Source organism: Myxocyprinus asiaticus, chromosome 23 (genome assembly GCF_019703515.2).
Source record: "Myxocyprinus asiaticus isolate MX2 ecotype Aquarium Trade chromosome 23, UBuf_Myxa_2, whole genome shotgun sequence".
NCBI lineage: Eukaryota > Metazoa > Chordata > Actinopteri > Cypriniformes > Catostomidae > Myxocyprinus > Myxocyprinus asiaticus.
In genome coordinates this window covers 16,475,461-16,494,805 of record NC_059366.1, presented here as the reverse complement: position 1 = coordinate 16,494,805, position 19,345 = coordinate 16,475,461, and the positions used below count along the sequence as shown (strand labels likewise).

At 40.2% G+C, this 19,345-nt stretch overlaps 1 protein-coding gene across 3 annotated transcripts in view; it reads left to right on the top strand.

The window, feature by feature from the left end:
* Window positions 1-19,345, top strand: part of LOC127414223 (lysyl oxidase homolog 3B-like) — a 35,912-nt gene that overhangs the window by 5,491 nt on the left and 11,076 nt on the right. The window contains exons 2-10 of one of the 3 annotated variants that reach the window (XM_051652095.1): window positions 5,228-5,554; window positions 6,731-6,894; window positions 7,673-7,890; window positions 10,016-10,066; window positions 10,810-10,884; window positions 12,458-12,665; window positions 13,892-14,072; window positions 14,591-14,745; window positions 18,022-18,192. In XM_051652095.1, coding sequence (XP_051508055.1) covers window positions 5,236-5,554; window positions 6,731-6,894; window positions 7,673-7,890; window positions 10,016-10,066; window positions 10,810-10,884; window positions 12,458-12,665; window positions 13,892-14,072; window positions 14,591-14,745; window positions 18,022-18,192 — 1,542 coding nt within the window. In that variant the 5' untranslated portion in view covers window positions 5,228-5,235. The remainder of the gene's footprint in view (window positions 1-5,227; window positions 5,555-6,730; window positions 6,895-7,672; window positions 7,891-10,015; window positions 10,067-10,809; window positions 10,885-12,457; window positions 12,666-13,891; window positions 14,073-14,590; window positions 14,746-18,021; window positions 18,193-19,345) is intronic. The other 2 variants (XM_051652093.1, XM_051652094.1) reach the window with 2 other exon arrangements.

Here is a 19,345-nt window from a genome sequence, read left to right as displayed (position 1 = left end):
ACTTTAGTTCTAAAAGCCGAAGCCGGTCCCCACTCTTCCCGCCATACTCTGAGGGACCGCACGAGAGAGGTGCGTGAGAACAGGAAATAGAGCATGGAGAACTTGAGGATGTTTTTTCACTAGCTCACGCCATGCATTTCTCTTCTCTGTGTAAAGCAGCTTCGCCTGCCCAGTACGGCCATGATGTGTGGCGTGCATGATGCGATCACGTTTGGTGGATTTTATGATTAGAGGGGTGCTATGTCACTACCATTATCCCTGCCTGGCACGTAGCACTCGTTGAGCTTGATCATGTTATTGGGAGCATGTAATACTCAAATGCTTTGCTCTCTACCTGCTTCTGAGGAAGCTAACACCGTCCCCCTCTCCTCCCTATATCTAGCGAGAACAGGACACAGAGCACGGAGAATTTGAGGGTGATTTTCGCCGGCTTGAGCTTGCGTCCCTCCTCTTCTCCGTATCCAGCAGCCTCGCCTGTTCCGTTGTGATTGATGGCTCGCTCCGGCATGCTTTCAGTTTTCTCCACTGTTATGTATTGGTTAATACTGTTATTCCCTCTGTGTGCCTGTAGGTGGCACTGCCGTTTGTAAAGAGTTGTTGTGTTCTTATAATAAACCGAGAAGTAGCAGCATATCCATTAATGTAGGCTGTGTTTTTGAACGTGGCTTATCCCCCCAAGTGTTTTTATTACATGCTATGGCACTGACAAACATAATATCCACCTCACCATCATAGACGCTCTCACTGAACAGGTTCTTCACTTGAAACGCTTGTCGTTGAACAACGCGGCGCTTCAGCGAGATACGACCCACCTCCCACAGTGCTTCGGCTGGAGATACTGTATCCTTTCATATACAGTACTATATATGTGTTTTTATAAAGATATGTGTTTTTAAAAGCCTCTGGGCTTTCACTAACAGAGCCGCTTGTGAGCAGTGTGTCTTTTTAAAGATGTCGTTCTGCAAGTGTTCCTCAAGCGAGCGGCACATCCCGCCATCAGACGAGCATGAGAGCTGTGTTCATGGGGCCGCGCCCATGCAGAAGCAGCTCTAATGGAGACAGACTGCCATCACTGTGAGGGCATGAGTCTCCGGAATTACACTCTAAGATCACCCTCATTCTGAGGGTCGATTCAGTCTTCAGCGCCCTCCCACCCACCTCCTCTGTGTTATATCCGGAGGGACCACATGAGGGGGCCGAGGTGGAGTTGGATGATTTCGAGGAGGATCTTGTGCCGGCAAGCCCCACAAGCCCCCCGAGCATCAAATTTAGCATCCTCACCAGAACAATATGTGTGTGATGAGCTCCGGCCCTCTGTTGGAGCACACAGCCTCATCGCGTTTGGTGGTTGTGAAGATAGGGATGACTCCATGTCCCTCGCAGTATGAAATATGACCGGTCCACGGAAGATATTGCCGTCTCTTCCCCCAGTGAGGGTGAGGAGTGTGGGCATGCCACTGATACAGAGCTGATTTGCGTCCTCTCACGGGTGGTCGAAGAGCTCGGTTTACAGAAGTCTCCCCCAGCTGAGCCGGAAAGATAGATCCATCTTGCGTGATAACTCACATTGACTAAGTCATGAATGTGATGTGAAACGCACACAGTTACACACTGCTCATCCCCACCAAGTATGCTGGTATGGTAAACATATACGTTTCAGTTTTGTGCTTTCTCAAGAAACAGAAATGTGCTCGCTGCTCGTGACGCACACACTCGCACGTTACTCATCCTCGCCGGGAACGCCGTGATGGTGGACAAATGTGTTTCTGCTTTGTTCCCATAAGAAACATGAATGCACTCGCTGCCCGTGACACATTCGCATGCTACTCAGCTGGGTACGCCGGGATGATAGGCAAACGTGTTTTTTTGTGTGTTGTGATCACATAAGCAATGTTCTCACACAATAGTGAAAGTGCTTGTTGCATCTGCTCACGCTACACCTACTCGAGTTTGCATAAATGTTGTTTCTGTGTGATGGTTTTCATATAAACAGTGTTCTCACAAAAACAGAAAGCGCTCGTGTGCTGTTCGCTTCCCCTCCCTGCCGGTGTTTGCTGGGAGGCTTCATGCATGCTGTTTATGTGTATTGTAGTAACATAAACTATGTGGCATGAATCAGAAATGTTCTTATCGTACTTATTCGAGAAGCACACATTCACATGCTGCTGCTCATTCCACGCTGTGGGTTGCCGGGATGGTGTTCAAATGTGTTTTTTTGTATTGTCTTCACATACACAATATTCTCACACAAAAGAGAAGGTGCTTGAATGCGCGAGACACACGCACATTTACACATTGCTCTTTCCTTGCCAGAGTTTGCCGGGATGATACTCAAAATGTCACACCCCACACACAATGATCAACCGCTTCCCTATGGCGAGCGGTGTTCTGTCTCCTGTAGTGAATGAATCAATAAGCCCGCTGTCTCGCTGCGCAGACACACGGGGAGCCCTCACGGGCTTGTCAGATTGGGTGCTAAAAACAATAGAACACGGCTATATGATTCAGTTCGTACACTGATCACCTTGCTTCAACAGTGTTCTGCCATCTGTGGTCCCACTACAGGACGCGCCAGTATTACATGCAGAAATTCACATCTCCTCGTGAAGAATGTGATAGAGACTGTCCCAGAATGCCATGCCACAATGGGTTTTGCAGCTGTTATTTTCTTATTCCAATGGAAGGTGGTGGGCTCCGGCCCATTATAGATCCGAGACATTTGAATCGTGCGCTCGTGAAGCGCCCATTCAAAATGTTAACTCAGAAACAGGTCTTCTCGCACATCCGTCCACAGGACTGGTTGGCGTCAATAGACCTGAAAGACGCATACATTCATGTATCAAATGTGCTGCATCACAGGCGGTTTTTGAGATTCGCGTTCAAGGGAACTGCATATCAATTTAAAGTCCTTCCTTTTTGTCTGTCTCTGGCTCCCCGCACATTCACGAAATGTATCGATTCGGTGCTCACCCCATTGAAATTGAACAGTGTGTCTGTGTCGAATTACCTCGACGACTGGCTGCTACTAGTCCAATCAGAGGCTTTGTTGAGCAAACACAGAGACTTATTGCTTTGCCATCGAAAAAGCCTGGGTCTGAATGTCAACTGGGCGAAAAGCACACTTTTCCCCAGCCAACAAATCTTCTTTTTAGGGGTTCAACTCGACTTCGCGAGCATGTGGCGCACCTCACGAGTGAGCATGTTCAGGCCATTCTTCAGTGTCGGTCTCGGTTCCAACTGGGAAAAACACTTCAACTGAAGTATTTTCAGAATATACTAGGTTTTGTGGGCAGCAGCATCCACCACCATACCATTAGCTTTGTTACATTTGTCCTCTCCAGTATTGACTTAAACGACATGTACCACATCAAGCCTGGAGCCACAGACTCATACGCATTGGGTTAACTCGCTGCTGTCTGGCAGCTTTAGCACCTTGGACAGCATCAGCCTTCTGTCAGCAAGGTGTTATGCTGGATCAAGTTTTCAGATGGAAAGTGGTGACCATGGATGCGTCCAGCCTTGGTTGTGGTACGATGGATGCCCAGCTTTCGGCACCTGGACAGTTGCGAAGCGGGCATGGCACATCAACCACCTAGAACTACTGCCTGTCTTTCTAGCCTTGAAGGCTTTCCATTCCGAAATTATGAATCACCACATTCTGATTCGTTTGAACAACAATCTAGTAGTGGCGTACATATAGTAAATCTCCAGGGCAGAATCCGATCACCACAAAGGATGAGAACGCCTCCTCCAATGGAGCGAGCGTCAATATCCTCTCCCTATGGGCAACAAATGGCCTGCGAAAGGCAAACATACGGTTCCCCCGGAATGCCTCCTTCATTCTGTCATCAGTAAAGTCAGAGAGGAGGAGGAGGAAACAGTTCTGTTGATTGCACCAAAATGGCCCAATCAGTCCTGGTGTCCAGAGATGATAAAGGTATTTGATGGCTCTCTGTGGGAAATATCACAGACGAGGGACTTCCTCTCTCAAGCACAAGGCACGATTTGGCATTCCCAGCCAGAGCTGTGGAACCTGCATGTGTGGCTTCTGAACAGAGCACATAGAACCAGCCGGAATTGGCTCAGTCGGTGATAAACCCCATTTTACAGGTTAGAGCACCATCCACGAGACACCTCTATGCACTGAAATGGCAGGTGTTTGCAAATTGGTGCTCTTCACATAGTGAAGACCCAGTGAGCTGCTCCATGAGCTGAGATTCTTACATTTCTTCAAGAGCGATTAGACACTTGTCTTACCCCATCAATGCTTAAGGTTTATGTATTTTGGGGTTTCATGCCGCGGAGCTGGGTTCCTCTATTGGCAGACATGATCTGATCATAAAATTCCTTAGAGGAGTGAGGTGACTGAATGCCCCTCACCCTGCTATGGTGCCAACTTGGGACCTAAATCTAGTGCTAAAGACACTCATGAACCCCCTGTTTGAGCCATTGGAATCTGCCGAGTTGCGAAGGCTTTCACTAAAGACCGCTCTCCTGTTAGATTTGGCTTCATTTAAATGGGTGGGTGACATACAGGCACTGTCGACTGACAGCTCATGTCTGGAGTTCGGACCAGGTCTTTCAAAGGTCACAATTAAACCTAGAAAAGGCTTTGTGCCTAAGGTTTTAACAACGCTCTTCAGGGCTCAGGTGATTTGTCTGCAAGCCGTCTGTTCCCTACAATTGAGTTCAGATGAAGAGCAGTCTATGTAATTGTTAGGCCCGCCTGATGGATGAACGCATTCATTCCATTCACTGGTGTTTGAACATTTTCAAGCTGGGAAAAACATTTCCATTGAAGCTTTTTCAATGAGCCCTGGGCCTCATGGCCTTTGTAACAGAGGTCACCCCGCTGGGACTACTGCGGATGAGACCACTTCAGTGCTGGCTTAGATTGAAGGTATTGTACCCCATTATTCATGGCGACATGGCCGCTTAAATCTTGTGGTGACACGCCGCTGTCTAGCCGCATTAACCATTTGGAAAATGCTCACATTCTATCAAATGGGCATGGCACTTGATCAAGTGTCCAGATGCAAAGTGGTCACGACAGATGCATCAAACACAGGCTGGGGAGCCCTGTGTGATGAGCTCTCGCAACCGGTGCTCGACACCATATTACAAGCCAGAGCCCCTTCAACAAGATGTTTATACACGTTGAAATAGCGATAGTGATAGTGTAGACTCACACTCTTATCCCTCTCTTTCTGTCTTTTCTCCTCTTCAGAACCACAAATGGAGCAGTCTCATTGGTTGCGACACATTGTTGTCCTCTTTCTTAATGTTTGGATTCCATCATGTTTTGCCCAAACCACACCCCCACTGCGTTCAAGCCCCACACCGACATCTCAGACACCAGAGAGTCTGAAGTTCCGTCTGTCTGGTTTCCCCAGGAAACACAATGAGGGTCGAATTGAGGTTTTCTTTAAAGGCGAGTGGGGAACCATCTGTGATGATGACTTCTCTCTGGCCAGTGCCCACATCCTCTGTCGCCAGCTTGGCTTTGTGTCCGCAACAGGCTGGACACACAGCGCCAAGTATGGGAAGGGCACAGGTAACGTGCATGTCAGCCCACATTCACACTTACTCCGACCAGACATAACGCAAGTTTTAAATGTCAACTGTAAACACCTTCTTTTTTTTTTTTTTTTTTACAACTTTATCAGTAAAACTTTACCGTAAGGTTCTATATATTAACATACTTTAATGCATTAGGTATCACTAACAATGAACATACTGTAATTATTTTTACTCTTTTTTTTTTTTTTTTCATCTTGAGTAATGCTATGAATATACTGTTGTTCATTGTTAGTTCATAACAGGCTGAATAATATTAACATACAACTTTCAATGTTAAAAATTTATCAGTATATGTAGATAATATTATCGTTAAGCAAGATTAATACATGTTGTAAATGTATTGTTCATTGCTAGTTCATGTTAACTAATTAATGTTAACGTATAAAACTGTGATAACACTTTACAATAAGGTTCCATTTGTTAACATTAGTTAACAACATTAGTAAACATTAACTAACAATGAACAATACTTTTGATGCATTTATTAATCTTAGTTCATGTTAATTTCAACTTACACTAATTCATTTTTAAAATCAAAAGTTTTATATGTTAACATTAATGAATGCAGTGTGAACTAACATGAACTAACAATGAACAACTGTGTTTTTATTTACTAACATTAACAAAGATTAGTAAATGCTGAAAAAAAATATACTGTATGTTCATTGTTTGTTCATGATACCTAATGCATTTATTAATGATAATAATTGGAACCTTATTGTAGTGTTACCAAAACTTCATATTAAAAATGTATCAATATATAGACATTAGCATTAATCAGCCAATATTAATAAATGCATTAGAAGTATTGTTCATTGTTAGTTTGTTAACCAATGCATTAACTGATGTTGATATATACAACTTTGAATGTTAAAATGTATCAGTGTATATGTGGAATTAACATTAACCATTATTAATAAATGCTGTAAAAGCATTTCATTGTTAGTTCATGTTAACTAATGCGATTACACACTAATGTGAACATGTTCATTAATATTTAAACATTTTCATATAAAGTGTTCAGAAAAGGATGCTAATAAACAAAATATTCTACAAATTATGTTTTTATATTTATTTTATTTACTGAAAACCCAAATGCACCATATAATAGCTCAATGTGTATTCAGGAGGGAGTTTGTGTTTGTTTCAGGTAAGATTTGGCTTGACAATGTGCAGTGCAGTGGCAGTGAAAGAAGTATTTCAATGTGTAAATCTCGTGGCTGGGGCAACAGTGACTGCACTCATGATGAGGATGCTGGAGTGATCTGTAAAGATGAGAGACTGCCTGGATATATGGACTCCAATGTTATAGAGGTAAAGCATAAAACAACCCAACACAGACACATACAGCTGTAGATGAGAAAAACGGTTGCATTAACAATTAAACACTGGGAAAGTTGTGGCTCAGCGGTTGAAGTTCTGGATTACTGACCAGAAGGTCAGTACTGTTGGGCCACTGTTGGGCCCTTGAGCAAGGCCCTTGACCCTATCTGCTCCAGGGGCACCGTATCATGGCTGACCCTGCGCTCTGACCCCAGCTTAGCTGGGATATACAAAAAAAAGAATTTCACTGTATATGTTCTGTATATGTGTGACAAACATTTAAAAAAAAAAAATAAACAGTTATGAAATAAATTGTATCTTATTACCAAGATCCAGCAAATTCTGAAATCAGGTGTTAAAGGGATAGTTCAGCAAAAAATGAAAATTCTGCCAACATTCACTTAAATTGTACTGAAGAAAGATGCAATGAATGTAAGTGAATGATGACTGAGGCTAAAATTTTGTGCAACAACTCCTTTTGTGTTCACTGGAAGAAGGAATATCATACAGGTTTGGCACAACATGAGGGTAAGTGAATGATGACAGAATGTACATTTTTGGATACACTATCCCTTTAAGTACACTTATAGTCACCTAACATGCAGAAACTTCATGAATGAGCTCAGTAACTGTAACATGTTTTTTGAATCATCTAGACTTTCTTTACTGTCTAAAGGAGTCAACTACACCCCATCTCACAAGCTTCTTTGCACTCTGTTCTTTGACTGTCCACATGATTTCCATTCTTTGCATCATATTTCTGTCTAAGGTGCAAGTGGATGAGAATAAAGTGGAGGAGGTCCGTTTGCATCCTGTTGTCACCATGGCAACTAAACGGATGCCGATCACAGAGGGGGTGGTGGAAGTCAAGTATAAGGACAGGTGGGCTCAGATCTGCGATAATGGATGGACACCCAAAAACTCACATGTTGTTTGTGGCATGATGGGATTCCCCCACGAAAGGAAGGTCAACAAGAACTTCTACAAGTGAGTGCTCATGACATCAGAGGATCTCTGACAGTACTGTGTGTTATACAGAGAAGTGTTCTCAGGTCAGCATGAAACTGTCTGTAACCCATTTTGTTTCCATAATCTGGTGCATTTCAGACTGAAACGGTATATTTAAAGAGAAAAAAAATGTAGGGCGCAAACTGATTTTGCCAATGGAGAATCGATTTGATCGTGAAAAGTGGGCAATCCATACCAGAATTAAGGCATTATTAGATCAGGAATGTGATCTGCAAAAGTAAATAGGGACAGTTTTGATTTCATGTTGACTTTAACTTAAAACAGTCTATTCCTGCACAGTATACTTGAAAACAGTTTTAAACTTTTTAATCTTGTTTTATTTAGACTAACTGCTCTGATTTGAGTGTCTGTCTTTTTGTGTGTGTATTTATATGTCTTGTTTTTGTTTGTGTTTGCAAGTGTGGAGTCTCACTGTGGTGTGTGCTTTATTGCCAATGTGAGAGGAAATTCTCTATACTTTCTCAGTCATCCGTGAAATGTGGTTTAGCTCTGCAACATACACACATTTTAAACCACAAACATACAAATGCATGAGCGAACTATTGCACAGATGTAGGACGCTCATGCATACCAAAAGGTAGATTGTGGAGGTCTCATCTCCCAAATCCGGTGGAATGTTCCTCTTGCAGGAATAACCTACTCACTAAGAAGCTAAGGGGATATCTGTGTGCCTCTATTGGACTTCTGTCTGCATTATTTCCCATGTGTAGTTTTATAGACTACTTTAAGGTTCCATTTCTCAATCATTCTCCCTAATTAGGCATATACGCACCATTACCTACCCCACATTCTTGAATCAATGTCGCACTATGACTGATGATGTTCCATAACCCCGCATCAATTATTTTTATAGATATTATAGTTTTAATGGCAGCCATTTTTATTCCAGCGTAGTAAAAGAACAGTTTGATTTATATTTTATTATCCATCAAAAAAGCAAAGCAGTTTGCTTTCTGGCAGGCCGTGATTTTATTACAGTAGGTCAAGTGAAAATAACACCAAAATAGAATGAAACTTGGATTGCATAATACACGCAAGTAAACTATTGTATGTTAGAGTAAATGTGACCAAATATGACGTGGTCTACTGCTGTTGTAGCCCATCTGCCTCAAGGCTCGACATGTTGTGCATTCTGAAATGCTATTCTGCTCACTACAATTGTACAGTGTGGTTATCAAATTACCATTACATTTCTGTCAGCTCGAATCAGTCTGGCCATTCTCTGTTGACCTCTCTCATCAACAAGGCGTTTTCATCCACAGAACTGCTGCTCACTGGATGTTTTTTGTTTTTTGGCACCATTCTGAGTAAATTCTAGAGACTGTTGTGTGTGAAAATCCCAGGAGATCAGCAGTAACAGAAATCCTCAAACCAGCCCATCTGACACCAACAATCATGCCACAATCGGAATAACTGAGATCACATTTTTCCCCATTCTGATGGTTGATGTGAACATTAACTGAAGCTCCTGGCCCTTATCTGCATGATTTTATACATTACACTGCTGCCACATGATTGGCTGATTAGATAATCTCATGAATAAGTAGGTGTTCAGGTGTTCCTAATAAGGTGCTCAGTGAGTGTACAGTATATCTAATTTTACAACTTTGTTGCCAAGACGATGTAGTGCTGCAAACCCTAAAACCAGAAAATGATCGAAAAAACAACGATTTAAACGACTTTCAGCTCAAACAATTAACAGAAAAATTTATGTAAGTGCTTTTACCTGTATATGATTATAAGCTTCACATTTCTGCCTTTAAACCCTCCAAAACTTAGCCCTCATTCACTTCCATTTTAAGAGCCTCACTGTGACCTTATTTGTGCTCTTTTAAAGAAAAGAATGAAAGAGTCAAAATTATCTTTGTTATTACCGATATGCCACAAATGCTATCGACTGAGCTTAACTTGTATTGAACCTGGAATATTCCTTTCATATAGTATGGTGATGTTATACAATTTCTCCTATCTCAAGCATGTCTGAACAGTCCTAAAGTGGTCACAGAGAAAGAGAGATAGAACGGCAGAGTGTATTTGTGTGTCTGTGTATTTGCGCTTGACCCTATTTTACTGTTTTCAACAGGCATCTCAGAAAGAGATCTGCTGAGTCTAAAGTTAAAGTAACAGCGGCCAGGTACCATCTGAGGGAAAGAAACCAGTAGTGTTCCTTCCCTAGAGCTTAAACACAAGTGTGCCTTTAGTACTGCTGCTTTATTAGTGGTAGTCATCCTCTAACTAACTAATTTAAGCTTCAAGCTTCTTGTTAGTCAGTTATACTAATTAAAATTGAACTGTGAACTTTATATGCGCTGTTAGGGAATTTCTTGAGTGTGAGTATCTGAGAGAGAAAGAGATTCTGAGGGACCTAATGTAGAACTTCTTGACATCTGTTAGTTTTACTCACATAGTTTTGCAATGAGGCTGTGCTTGTGTAAAAGCTTCCTAATGGAGAAATCTTCTTGAGACAAACACCCTCATACTAACTCAAACTCTTCCCTCTGCTACCTCTGCATGTTGACCTTTTGCAGTCACTTCAGATGTGGATGTGTGCCTCTTATGTGCTTGTTTCAATGTATGTAACAGGCATGGGAAAGTTAAATCACCTAAAACAATTATTGCAAATGATGTTGTATTTTGTAATTCTCATTTCTCCTCAAAGTTTCTGTTACTGAGTCTGACACTTACAGTAATTATTTGGCACTATACTAAATAATTATCTGTCAGTGCCTCGTAGCATCATAATTTAATTTATGACTTAAAATTCATTGTCCCCTTTCCCATGCAGCTGCTATTAATAATTGTGCTCATGCATGTTGATGTTGCAGTGGAAATTTGAATGTTCTGTATCTGAAGGCTTAATTTATGTTTGCATTACAGGCAGGAGCCCAAAGCTAAGGTTATCTTTAAAACTAACTCTAAGCCTACACCAGGCAAATCAGCTGCAGCTAAAAGGTAACCTTGGTTAAAAAATAAAATAAAAAAAGAATAGCAGTCATGTCCTTCCTGTCTCAGACCTGCCTTTTAAACTTCAGTTTGTACTCAAATATTTAATGTGCATATTTGTTTGAATATCTTACAGTGTGTATGTTTATGAAACTTTTCAGGCCAAGTGCCAACTTTGATCAAATCAGTACCACCATCCTGTACCACCAAGTCACAAGAATGTCCTGTCTAATTATTTCAGCATTATGCAAATTGACATCACTTAAGGAACATAATGCCATATTTTGATTACAAATAAAAAAATCTGTAATTAAGATTAATCACTTAGTCTGTTTAAATGCACAGTTAAAATTGAGCTAGAGCAGTCTTCATGTGTCTGTCAAAATATGCATGAAACAATACGTAATCGAATATCTGAAGGAAGGACGTCAGCTGAGGAAGCGTTAAATTTATGTCACATGTCACTTCTGTCTTTTGGAGCTTGTGCAAAATTCAGAGGCCAATTGTGATCTGATTAACATATATATATATATATATATATATATATATATATATATATATATATATATATATATATATGCTGGACAATGCCAAGCTACAATGGCATTGTGTAGTTCTGTAATGCAAAATTCGGACTGGTATGATATCAGTCAGACTAAAGCATTAACATAACATTTTAAAAAGACAAATTATTTTTATTTAGCCCAACTGAAATCAAACTTTTAACGTGCACGTAAACATACTTATTACTGCTACAAAACCATCATCAATATACCTTAAATATCTAAAATAAAATACCTTTTGCTGATCTGTGGAAGGGCCCTATCAGAGCAGCATCTAAAAACCCACATATGCCACAATAATAACATTTTAGAAAGTATTCCAGTGTAACTGAATGTGTTAAAATGCACTTTTTGCAGTTCAATTCTAACACTCTAATTCTACAGTAAATATATTTTAGAATCTGTCTGGAAGTGCCTGGAAATCCTGTCAGACTGGTTAAATTTTTGATACCATGCTCAAAATTGAGTGCTGTATCCAAGTTAAAAGAAGGCCATTTTTAAAGCTTCCCTACATTAAATCAAGCTTTCTGTGTAGAATTGTATTTCACACAAATGTCAGAATGAGGTTAGAATCTGTGATGAGCAAAAGCAGGCTCCCATGTTCTCTGTAAAGGTCATAAATGGCTTAAGAATAAACTGGTGTAGTGCTGAATTTTGACTCCCTAGTATCCTTATACTTAGTGGTAGGTGGAGGGATGGGCTTCAGGGACCACTGAGGTTAGGGTTGGGGTGAGCTTTATGGATAATGGCCATTCAGGCAGCGGGGAGTCCGAATCTGGCAAGCTGTCAGTTTTTTGACACAACAACGCATTCTTGCCAGCTTTTCCAATGAGCGCACGTATTGTGCACATGCCTTTTCATGGTATGATGTCAAAAGCAGAGAATAACAAGCATTTCAGATGTCATGTAAATGCGGATTTCTTGCTTTGTCGGATTTTTTAAATAAGCTGATTTTTGGGAGTTATCAGCGTATTGGTGTGCATGTAAATGGGCTCAATGTCTCTTTCACTCTCTCTCAGGCTATATGCTGAACGGCAGAAGAATCATTTCCTGGTTCATTCAGTGGCATGTTTAGGTACAGAGGTGCACTTGGGTGCATGTCCACTAGAGTTTAACTATGGCAATGCCACTGAATCCTGCCCTGGAGGCATGCCTGCTGTTGTCAGCTGCGTACCTGGGCCCCTGTATGCACAGAACACTGCCATGAGGAAGAAACTCAAAATTGTGGTAAAGTGGGTTAATTATTTTGGACACTTAAGTCACTCTTAAAAATTTATGAATTTCATTGCAGTAGATACAAAATATCAAGCAAGTGGCATCTGCAGACAAATGAGGCTAGACCTTTCCTTAGAACTATCTTCTCTTTTTTGAGCCATTTTGCAATTACTTTTAACTAACAAGGCTAATTTTAGTGGATGTATGATGCCAGTTCACCTCAAGTTTACACAGGTGTCCTAGCAGAGTAACCACAGGTGCAGTTCATCACAATTTACAGTTTAATTTAGTTTGTCTTAAAGTTTCACCCAAGTTAGTTCACCCAAAAATGAAAATTCTCTCATCATTTACTCTCCCTCATGCCATCCCAGATATATATGACTACTTTCTTCTGTAGAACACAATTGAAGATTTTTAGAAGAATATTTCAGCTCTGTTCCTCACAATGTATGTGAATGCTGGCCAAAACTTTGAATCTCAAAAAGCACATAAAGGCAGCATAAAAGTAATTCATACGACTCCAGTGGTTAAATCTCTATATCTTCAGAAGTTAAATGATAAGTGTGGGTGAGAAACAGATCAATATTAAAGTCGTTTTTACTATAAATCTCCATTTTCACTTCTTTTGTTTTTGGCGATATGCATTCTACATTCATATCGCCACCTACTGGGCAGGGAAGAGAATTTCTTGTACAAAAGAAGGACTTAAATATTGATGTTTCTCACCCACACTTACCATATCACTTCTAAAGATATAGATTTAACCACTGGAGTCTTATGGATTACTTGTATGTTGGCTTAATGTGATTTTTGGAGCTTCCAAATTTTGGTACCCATTCACTTGCATTATATGGACCAGCAGAGCTGAGATATTCTTCTAAAAATCTTAATTTGTGTTCTGTAGAAGAACGTCATTCACGTCTGGGATGGCATGAGGGTGAGTAAATGATGAGAGAATTTTCATTTTTGGTTGAACTATCCCTTTAATTTTGAACAAGTCTGTTATTTTATCATTTGAAACCCTATAAATCTGTTTTTGTGAATGTTTTGCTTGAAAATTTGTGCGCTATATTTCTTTAAAATAAATGCCATTTGATTTATATTTTGTTAATGAAAAGGCATTCATACATTTTTTATTAGTGGCCTAAATGTCCAAATACTTTTTACATGAATTTCCTTAGTGCTACTCTCACTACATCCATTAAAATTCTGCGTCATCCTCTATTTTTTCTCATCAGTCCTCTATACGTCTGAAGGGTGGAGCAAAGCATGGTGAGGGCCGAGTCGAGGTGTTAAAGGGCGGTGAATGGGGGACAGTTTGTGATGACCGCTGGAACCTGCTGTCTGCCAGTGTCGTATGCAGAGAGTTGGGTTTTGGCTCTGCCAAAGAAGCCCTGACTGGTGCCCGCATGGGTCAAGGTGAGAATGAGACAGAGAAAGAGAGACAGAAAACGAGTGGCAACCATCTAATAAGCAGGACAATATGCGGTCAGCTGGTCATTATAGCAAAATAAACCTCTTCAGAGTGATACAAGACATGTATGAATCATGTGTGTGTGTGTGTGTGTGTGTTTCAGCATGCACTGTGGGTGAAGACTCACTGTAAGTCTAGGATGAGTGAGAACTGTGATGTGTTTTCTAACAGCACACAGTGAATTGGTCCTTTACAAAAATACACAACAATTGTCAGCTAAAATATTGCTTTGTGTGTGCTGATATTTGATTTATTAGACTAAAACTGTTCAAAGGTAATTGAGTGTCTGTGACTACATTAAAGAGCACAATTCTTCAACTAAACATACTGTATTTTTATGTGTGTGGGTGAAGTTACCTATACACTATCATGTTTAGATATTTTTCCAAACAGCTGTGTCAGTATATATATTATACTGTACATTTTACTGTAGGTTTGTGCATGCTTCTTTGTTTTCTGTAAGGTTTGGGGTTTATCCATATGAATGAGGTCCAGTGCACTGGTCATGAGCGTTCTCTGTGGAACTGTCGCTATAAAAACATCTCTGCTGAGGACTGCAAACACACAGAGGATGCATCGGTCCGCTGTAATGTCCCATATATGGGCTACGAGAAGACGGTCAGAGCAAGCCACACAAACTCACACACATACATTTGTTCTCTTTTGATTATTCATTTGATACATTACAGATAGCATGTTTATACAATGAAATGTTTACATGTGCAAATTGATGTGTTAATTTTGCCATGTTAATAAGTCATCTACTCGCCCTCATGTTTTTCTAATCCGTATGACTTTTTGTCTTCTGTGGAACACAAGAGATGTTAGGCACAATGTTTGCCTCAGCCATTATTCAGTTTGATTCTATGGAGAAAAAAAAAGATGCAATGAACGTGAATGATGAGAGATGAGTGAAGTGTATGGTCTTCTATGTGTTTAGAATATCAACATGAGGGTGAGTAATTCTGATGACAGAATTCTATTTTTAGGTGATTTCATGTTAATTGAACTTAGTGCCATGTCTCTGTCATTCTGCCGTTTTCAGAGATCATGCTGTATACATCCACTTGCATCTATTGCTAGTTTCTCAGTTCAAGGAGAACTCGGCAATGATCAAGTCAATGAATGATGTTGTGCTTGCTATTCATTTTGAAAAGCTCAAATCAAAATGAATGACTGATAATGTTGGGTAACATTGTTAATGTCAAGAGACAATGACTGGAACTGATCATCTGTTGTGATCGATGATGATTAATCACAACAGATGAAACATTGTCTTGCAACATTGTTTACCATGATGCATCCACTTCTAGAAACCCTCTTTTATAATCCATTTCTGTATGTAGGGGAGATGGGGGCTAGTTTTCACACGTGAAAGTTGTCACAAGTCGGCTAACAATCTCAGTAACAAGAAGATTTGAGTTAAAAGTTCAGTTGCTTGTTTTCTCTAGCAGTGGTTATGTATGTTGGTTTCAAACAACTATTTCAAAACCCTCATAAATTACAATATTTTAGTAAATAAATAATATTATTTAAAATATTTGTTATATAATTTTTCTGTTATGTAATATTTACAATTCTGATATCATATTTTTTAACAGTTCTTGGGTAAACAAGTGAATGCAATAAATCCACACTGGGATACATTAAAGCAATGGTCATCTAAGAGGTTCAAATGTTCTTAGGACCAGGTTTATATATATATATATATATATATATATATATATATATATATATATATATATATATATATATATATATATATATATATATACAGGTGCATCTCAATAAATTAGAATGTCATGGAAAAGTTCATTTATTTCAGTAATTCAACTCAAATTGTGAAACTCGTGTATTAAATAAATTCAATGCACACAGACTGAAGTAGTTTAAGTCTTTGGTTCTTTTAATTGTGATGATTTTGGCTCACATTTAACAAAAACCCACCAATTCACTATCTCAAAAAATTAGAATATGGTGACATGCCAATCAGCTAATCAACTCAAAACACCTGCAAAGGTTTCCTGAGCCTTCAAAATGGTCTCTCAGTTTGGTTCACTAGGCTACACAATCATGGGGAAGACTGCTGATCTGACAGTTGTCCAGAAGACAATCATTGACACCCTTCACAAGAAGGGTAAGCCAGAGTGCTGTATCCAAGCATGTTAACAGAAAGTTGAGTGGAAGGAAAAAGTGTGGAAGAAAAAGATGCACAACCAACCGAGAGAACCGCAGCCTTATGATTGTCAAGCAAAATTGATTCAAGAATTTGGGTGAACTTCACAAGCAATGGACTGAGGCTGGGGTCAAGGCATCAAGAGCCACCACACACAGACATGTCAAGGAATTTGGCTACAGTTGTCGTATTCCTCTTGTTAAGCCACTCCTGAACCACAGACAACGTCAGAGGCGTCTTACCTGGGCTAAGGAGAAGAAGATCTGGACTGTTGCCCAGTGTTCCAAAGTCCTCTTTTCAGATGAGAGCAAGTTTTGTATTTCATTTGGAAACCAAGGTCCTAGAGTCTGGAGGAAGGGTGGAGAAGCTCATAGCCCAAGTTGCTTGAAGTCCAGTGTTAAGTTTCCACAGCCTGTGATGATTTGGGGTGCAATGTCATCTGCTGGTGTTGGTCCATTGTGTTTTTTGAAAACCAAAGTCACTGCACCCGTTTACCAAGAAAATTTGGAGCACTTCATGCTTCCTTCTGCTGACCAGCTTTTTAAAGATGCTGATTTCATTTTCCAGCAGGATTTGGCACCTGCCCACACTGCCAAAAGCACCAAAAGTTGGTTAAATGACCATGGTGTTGGTGTGCTTGACTGGCCAGCAAACTCACCAGACCTGAACCCCATAGAGAATCTATGGGGTATTGTCAAGAGGAAAATGAGAAACAAGAGACCAAACAAATGCAGATGAGCTGAAGGCCACTGTCAAAGAAATCTGGGCTTCCATACCACCTCAGCAGTGCCACAAACTGATCACCTCCATGCCACGCTGAATTGAGGCAGTAATTAAAGCAAAAGGAGCCCCTACCAAGTATTGAGTACATATACAGTAAATGAACATACTTTCCAGAAGGCCAACAATTCACTAAAAATGTTTTTTTTATTGGTCTTATGATGTATTCTAATTTGTTGAGATAGTGAATTGGTGGGTTTTTGTTAAATGTGAGCCAAAATCATCACAATTAAAAGAACCAAAGACTTAAACTACTTCAGTCTGTGTGCATTGAATTTATTTAATACACGAGTTTCACAATTTGAGTTGAATTACTGAAATAAATGAACTTTTCCACGACATTCTAATTTATTGAGATGCACCTGTATATATATATATATATATATATATATATATATACTGTATATATAAATATCAGTTTGGGGCAAATTGTCTCATTTATATTGGGCCAAGCTGTCATGTTTCACATGTTGTATTTTTATACAATTAATTAATTACTGTAACTGTTGTCTGATACAGTGGTTGGATAGTTGTGTATGTTACCTTAGATATTTTTGTTGTTTCATGAATGCTTACGTGTTTCATAATGTTTTACAGTTTACATTTTGCTGACAAGCTGTTAAATAGCCAATAATAACCTGTTCAGTGGCAGGTTCCCATTGTGACAACTTATCCCACTGAACACAGCGAACACATGTTGTCACAAAAGGTCAATGTGTTCAGTGAACAATCTTTTTTCCAGTGCAATAACGTTACAAAAGTTAATCAGCTTTTAGTAGCTAAAATGTTACGGCATGATTCATAAACTGAATTTCAAAAACACCCTACCCTGAGAAATGTTTACTAGAGTAAAAAGTGTGACACATAGCCCCAGTCAACCCTATAATCTACAAGTTGAACGCCCCTTTACCTCTCTTCCCTGGTTATGCCCTGCTCAGGTGCGCATCTTAGGGGGGCGGTCGCGCTATGAGGGCCGTGTGGAGGTGTTACATGTTGAGACTAACGGAACCCTGCGCTGGGGCCTGATCTGTGGAGAAGGCTGGGGCACTGAGGAGGCCATGGTTGTGTGCAGGCAGCTGGGCCTCGGGTACGCCAACCATGGCCTACAAGTAGGATGCTTACAGTAACAGCAACACACACATGCATGCTAACAATGTCTTGAACTTTCTGCTGCCATCAAACAGTCTGATGGCGCTGGCTTACACCCTCCCCCGTATATATTCAAAGCCTTCAGCTTTGAAAAAACACAGAACAACACATGAAAACGCAGAGTCAGTGCATGTAGTGCTGGGACAGACAGGGAATACTCCTGCTGAAAAGACCAACATAGCTGAGCAACAGCACACGTTGTGTTGGTGTCTCACAAGGCTTCTTAATTAACTAATGTAGCACTGCCCAAAAAATATATATATACAGTTGTGGCCAAAAATATTGGCGCCCTTGGTAAATATGAGCAAAGAAGGCTGTGAAAAAAAATCTCCCTGTTTATCCTTTTGATCTCTCATTAAAAAAAACCACAAAAATCTAACCTTTAATTGAAGTAAAACAATTGAAACAGGGGAAATATCTCATTATTAAATAAATATTTTTCTCTGAAATGCATTGGCCATGATTATTGGCACCCTTTATTCAATGCTTTTTGCAACCTCCCTTTGCCAAGATAACGGCTCTGAGTCTTCTCTTATAATGCCTAATGAGGTTGGAGAACACTTGGCAAGGGATCTGAGACCATTCATTCATACAAAATCTCTACAGATCCTTCAAATTCAGAGGTCCATGTTGGTGGACTCTCCTCTTCAGTTCACCCCACAGGTTTTCTATGGGGTTCAGGTCAGGTGACTGGGATGGCCATGGCAGAACCTTGATTTTGTGGTCAGTGAACCATTTTTTGTGTTGATTTTGATGTTTGTTTTGGATTATTGTCCTGCTTGAAGATCCAACCAAGGCCTATTGTAAGCTTTCTGGCAGAGGCAGCCAGGTTTTTTTATTTTTTTATCTGTTGGTATTTGATAGAGCCCGTGATGCCATTATCCGAACAAGATGTCCAGGACCTTCATCTCTGTGTGCACCAAACCCATCTCTGGTGTTTGCTGCCAAAAAGCTCCTTTTTTTATTTCATCTGACCATAGAACCCGGTCACATATGAAATTCCAGTAGTGTCTGGCAAACTGAAGACGCTTGAGTTTGTTGTTGGATGAGCAGAGGCTTTTTTTTTCTTGAAACCCTCCCAAACAACTTGTGATGATGTAGGTGATGTCTGAT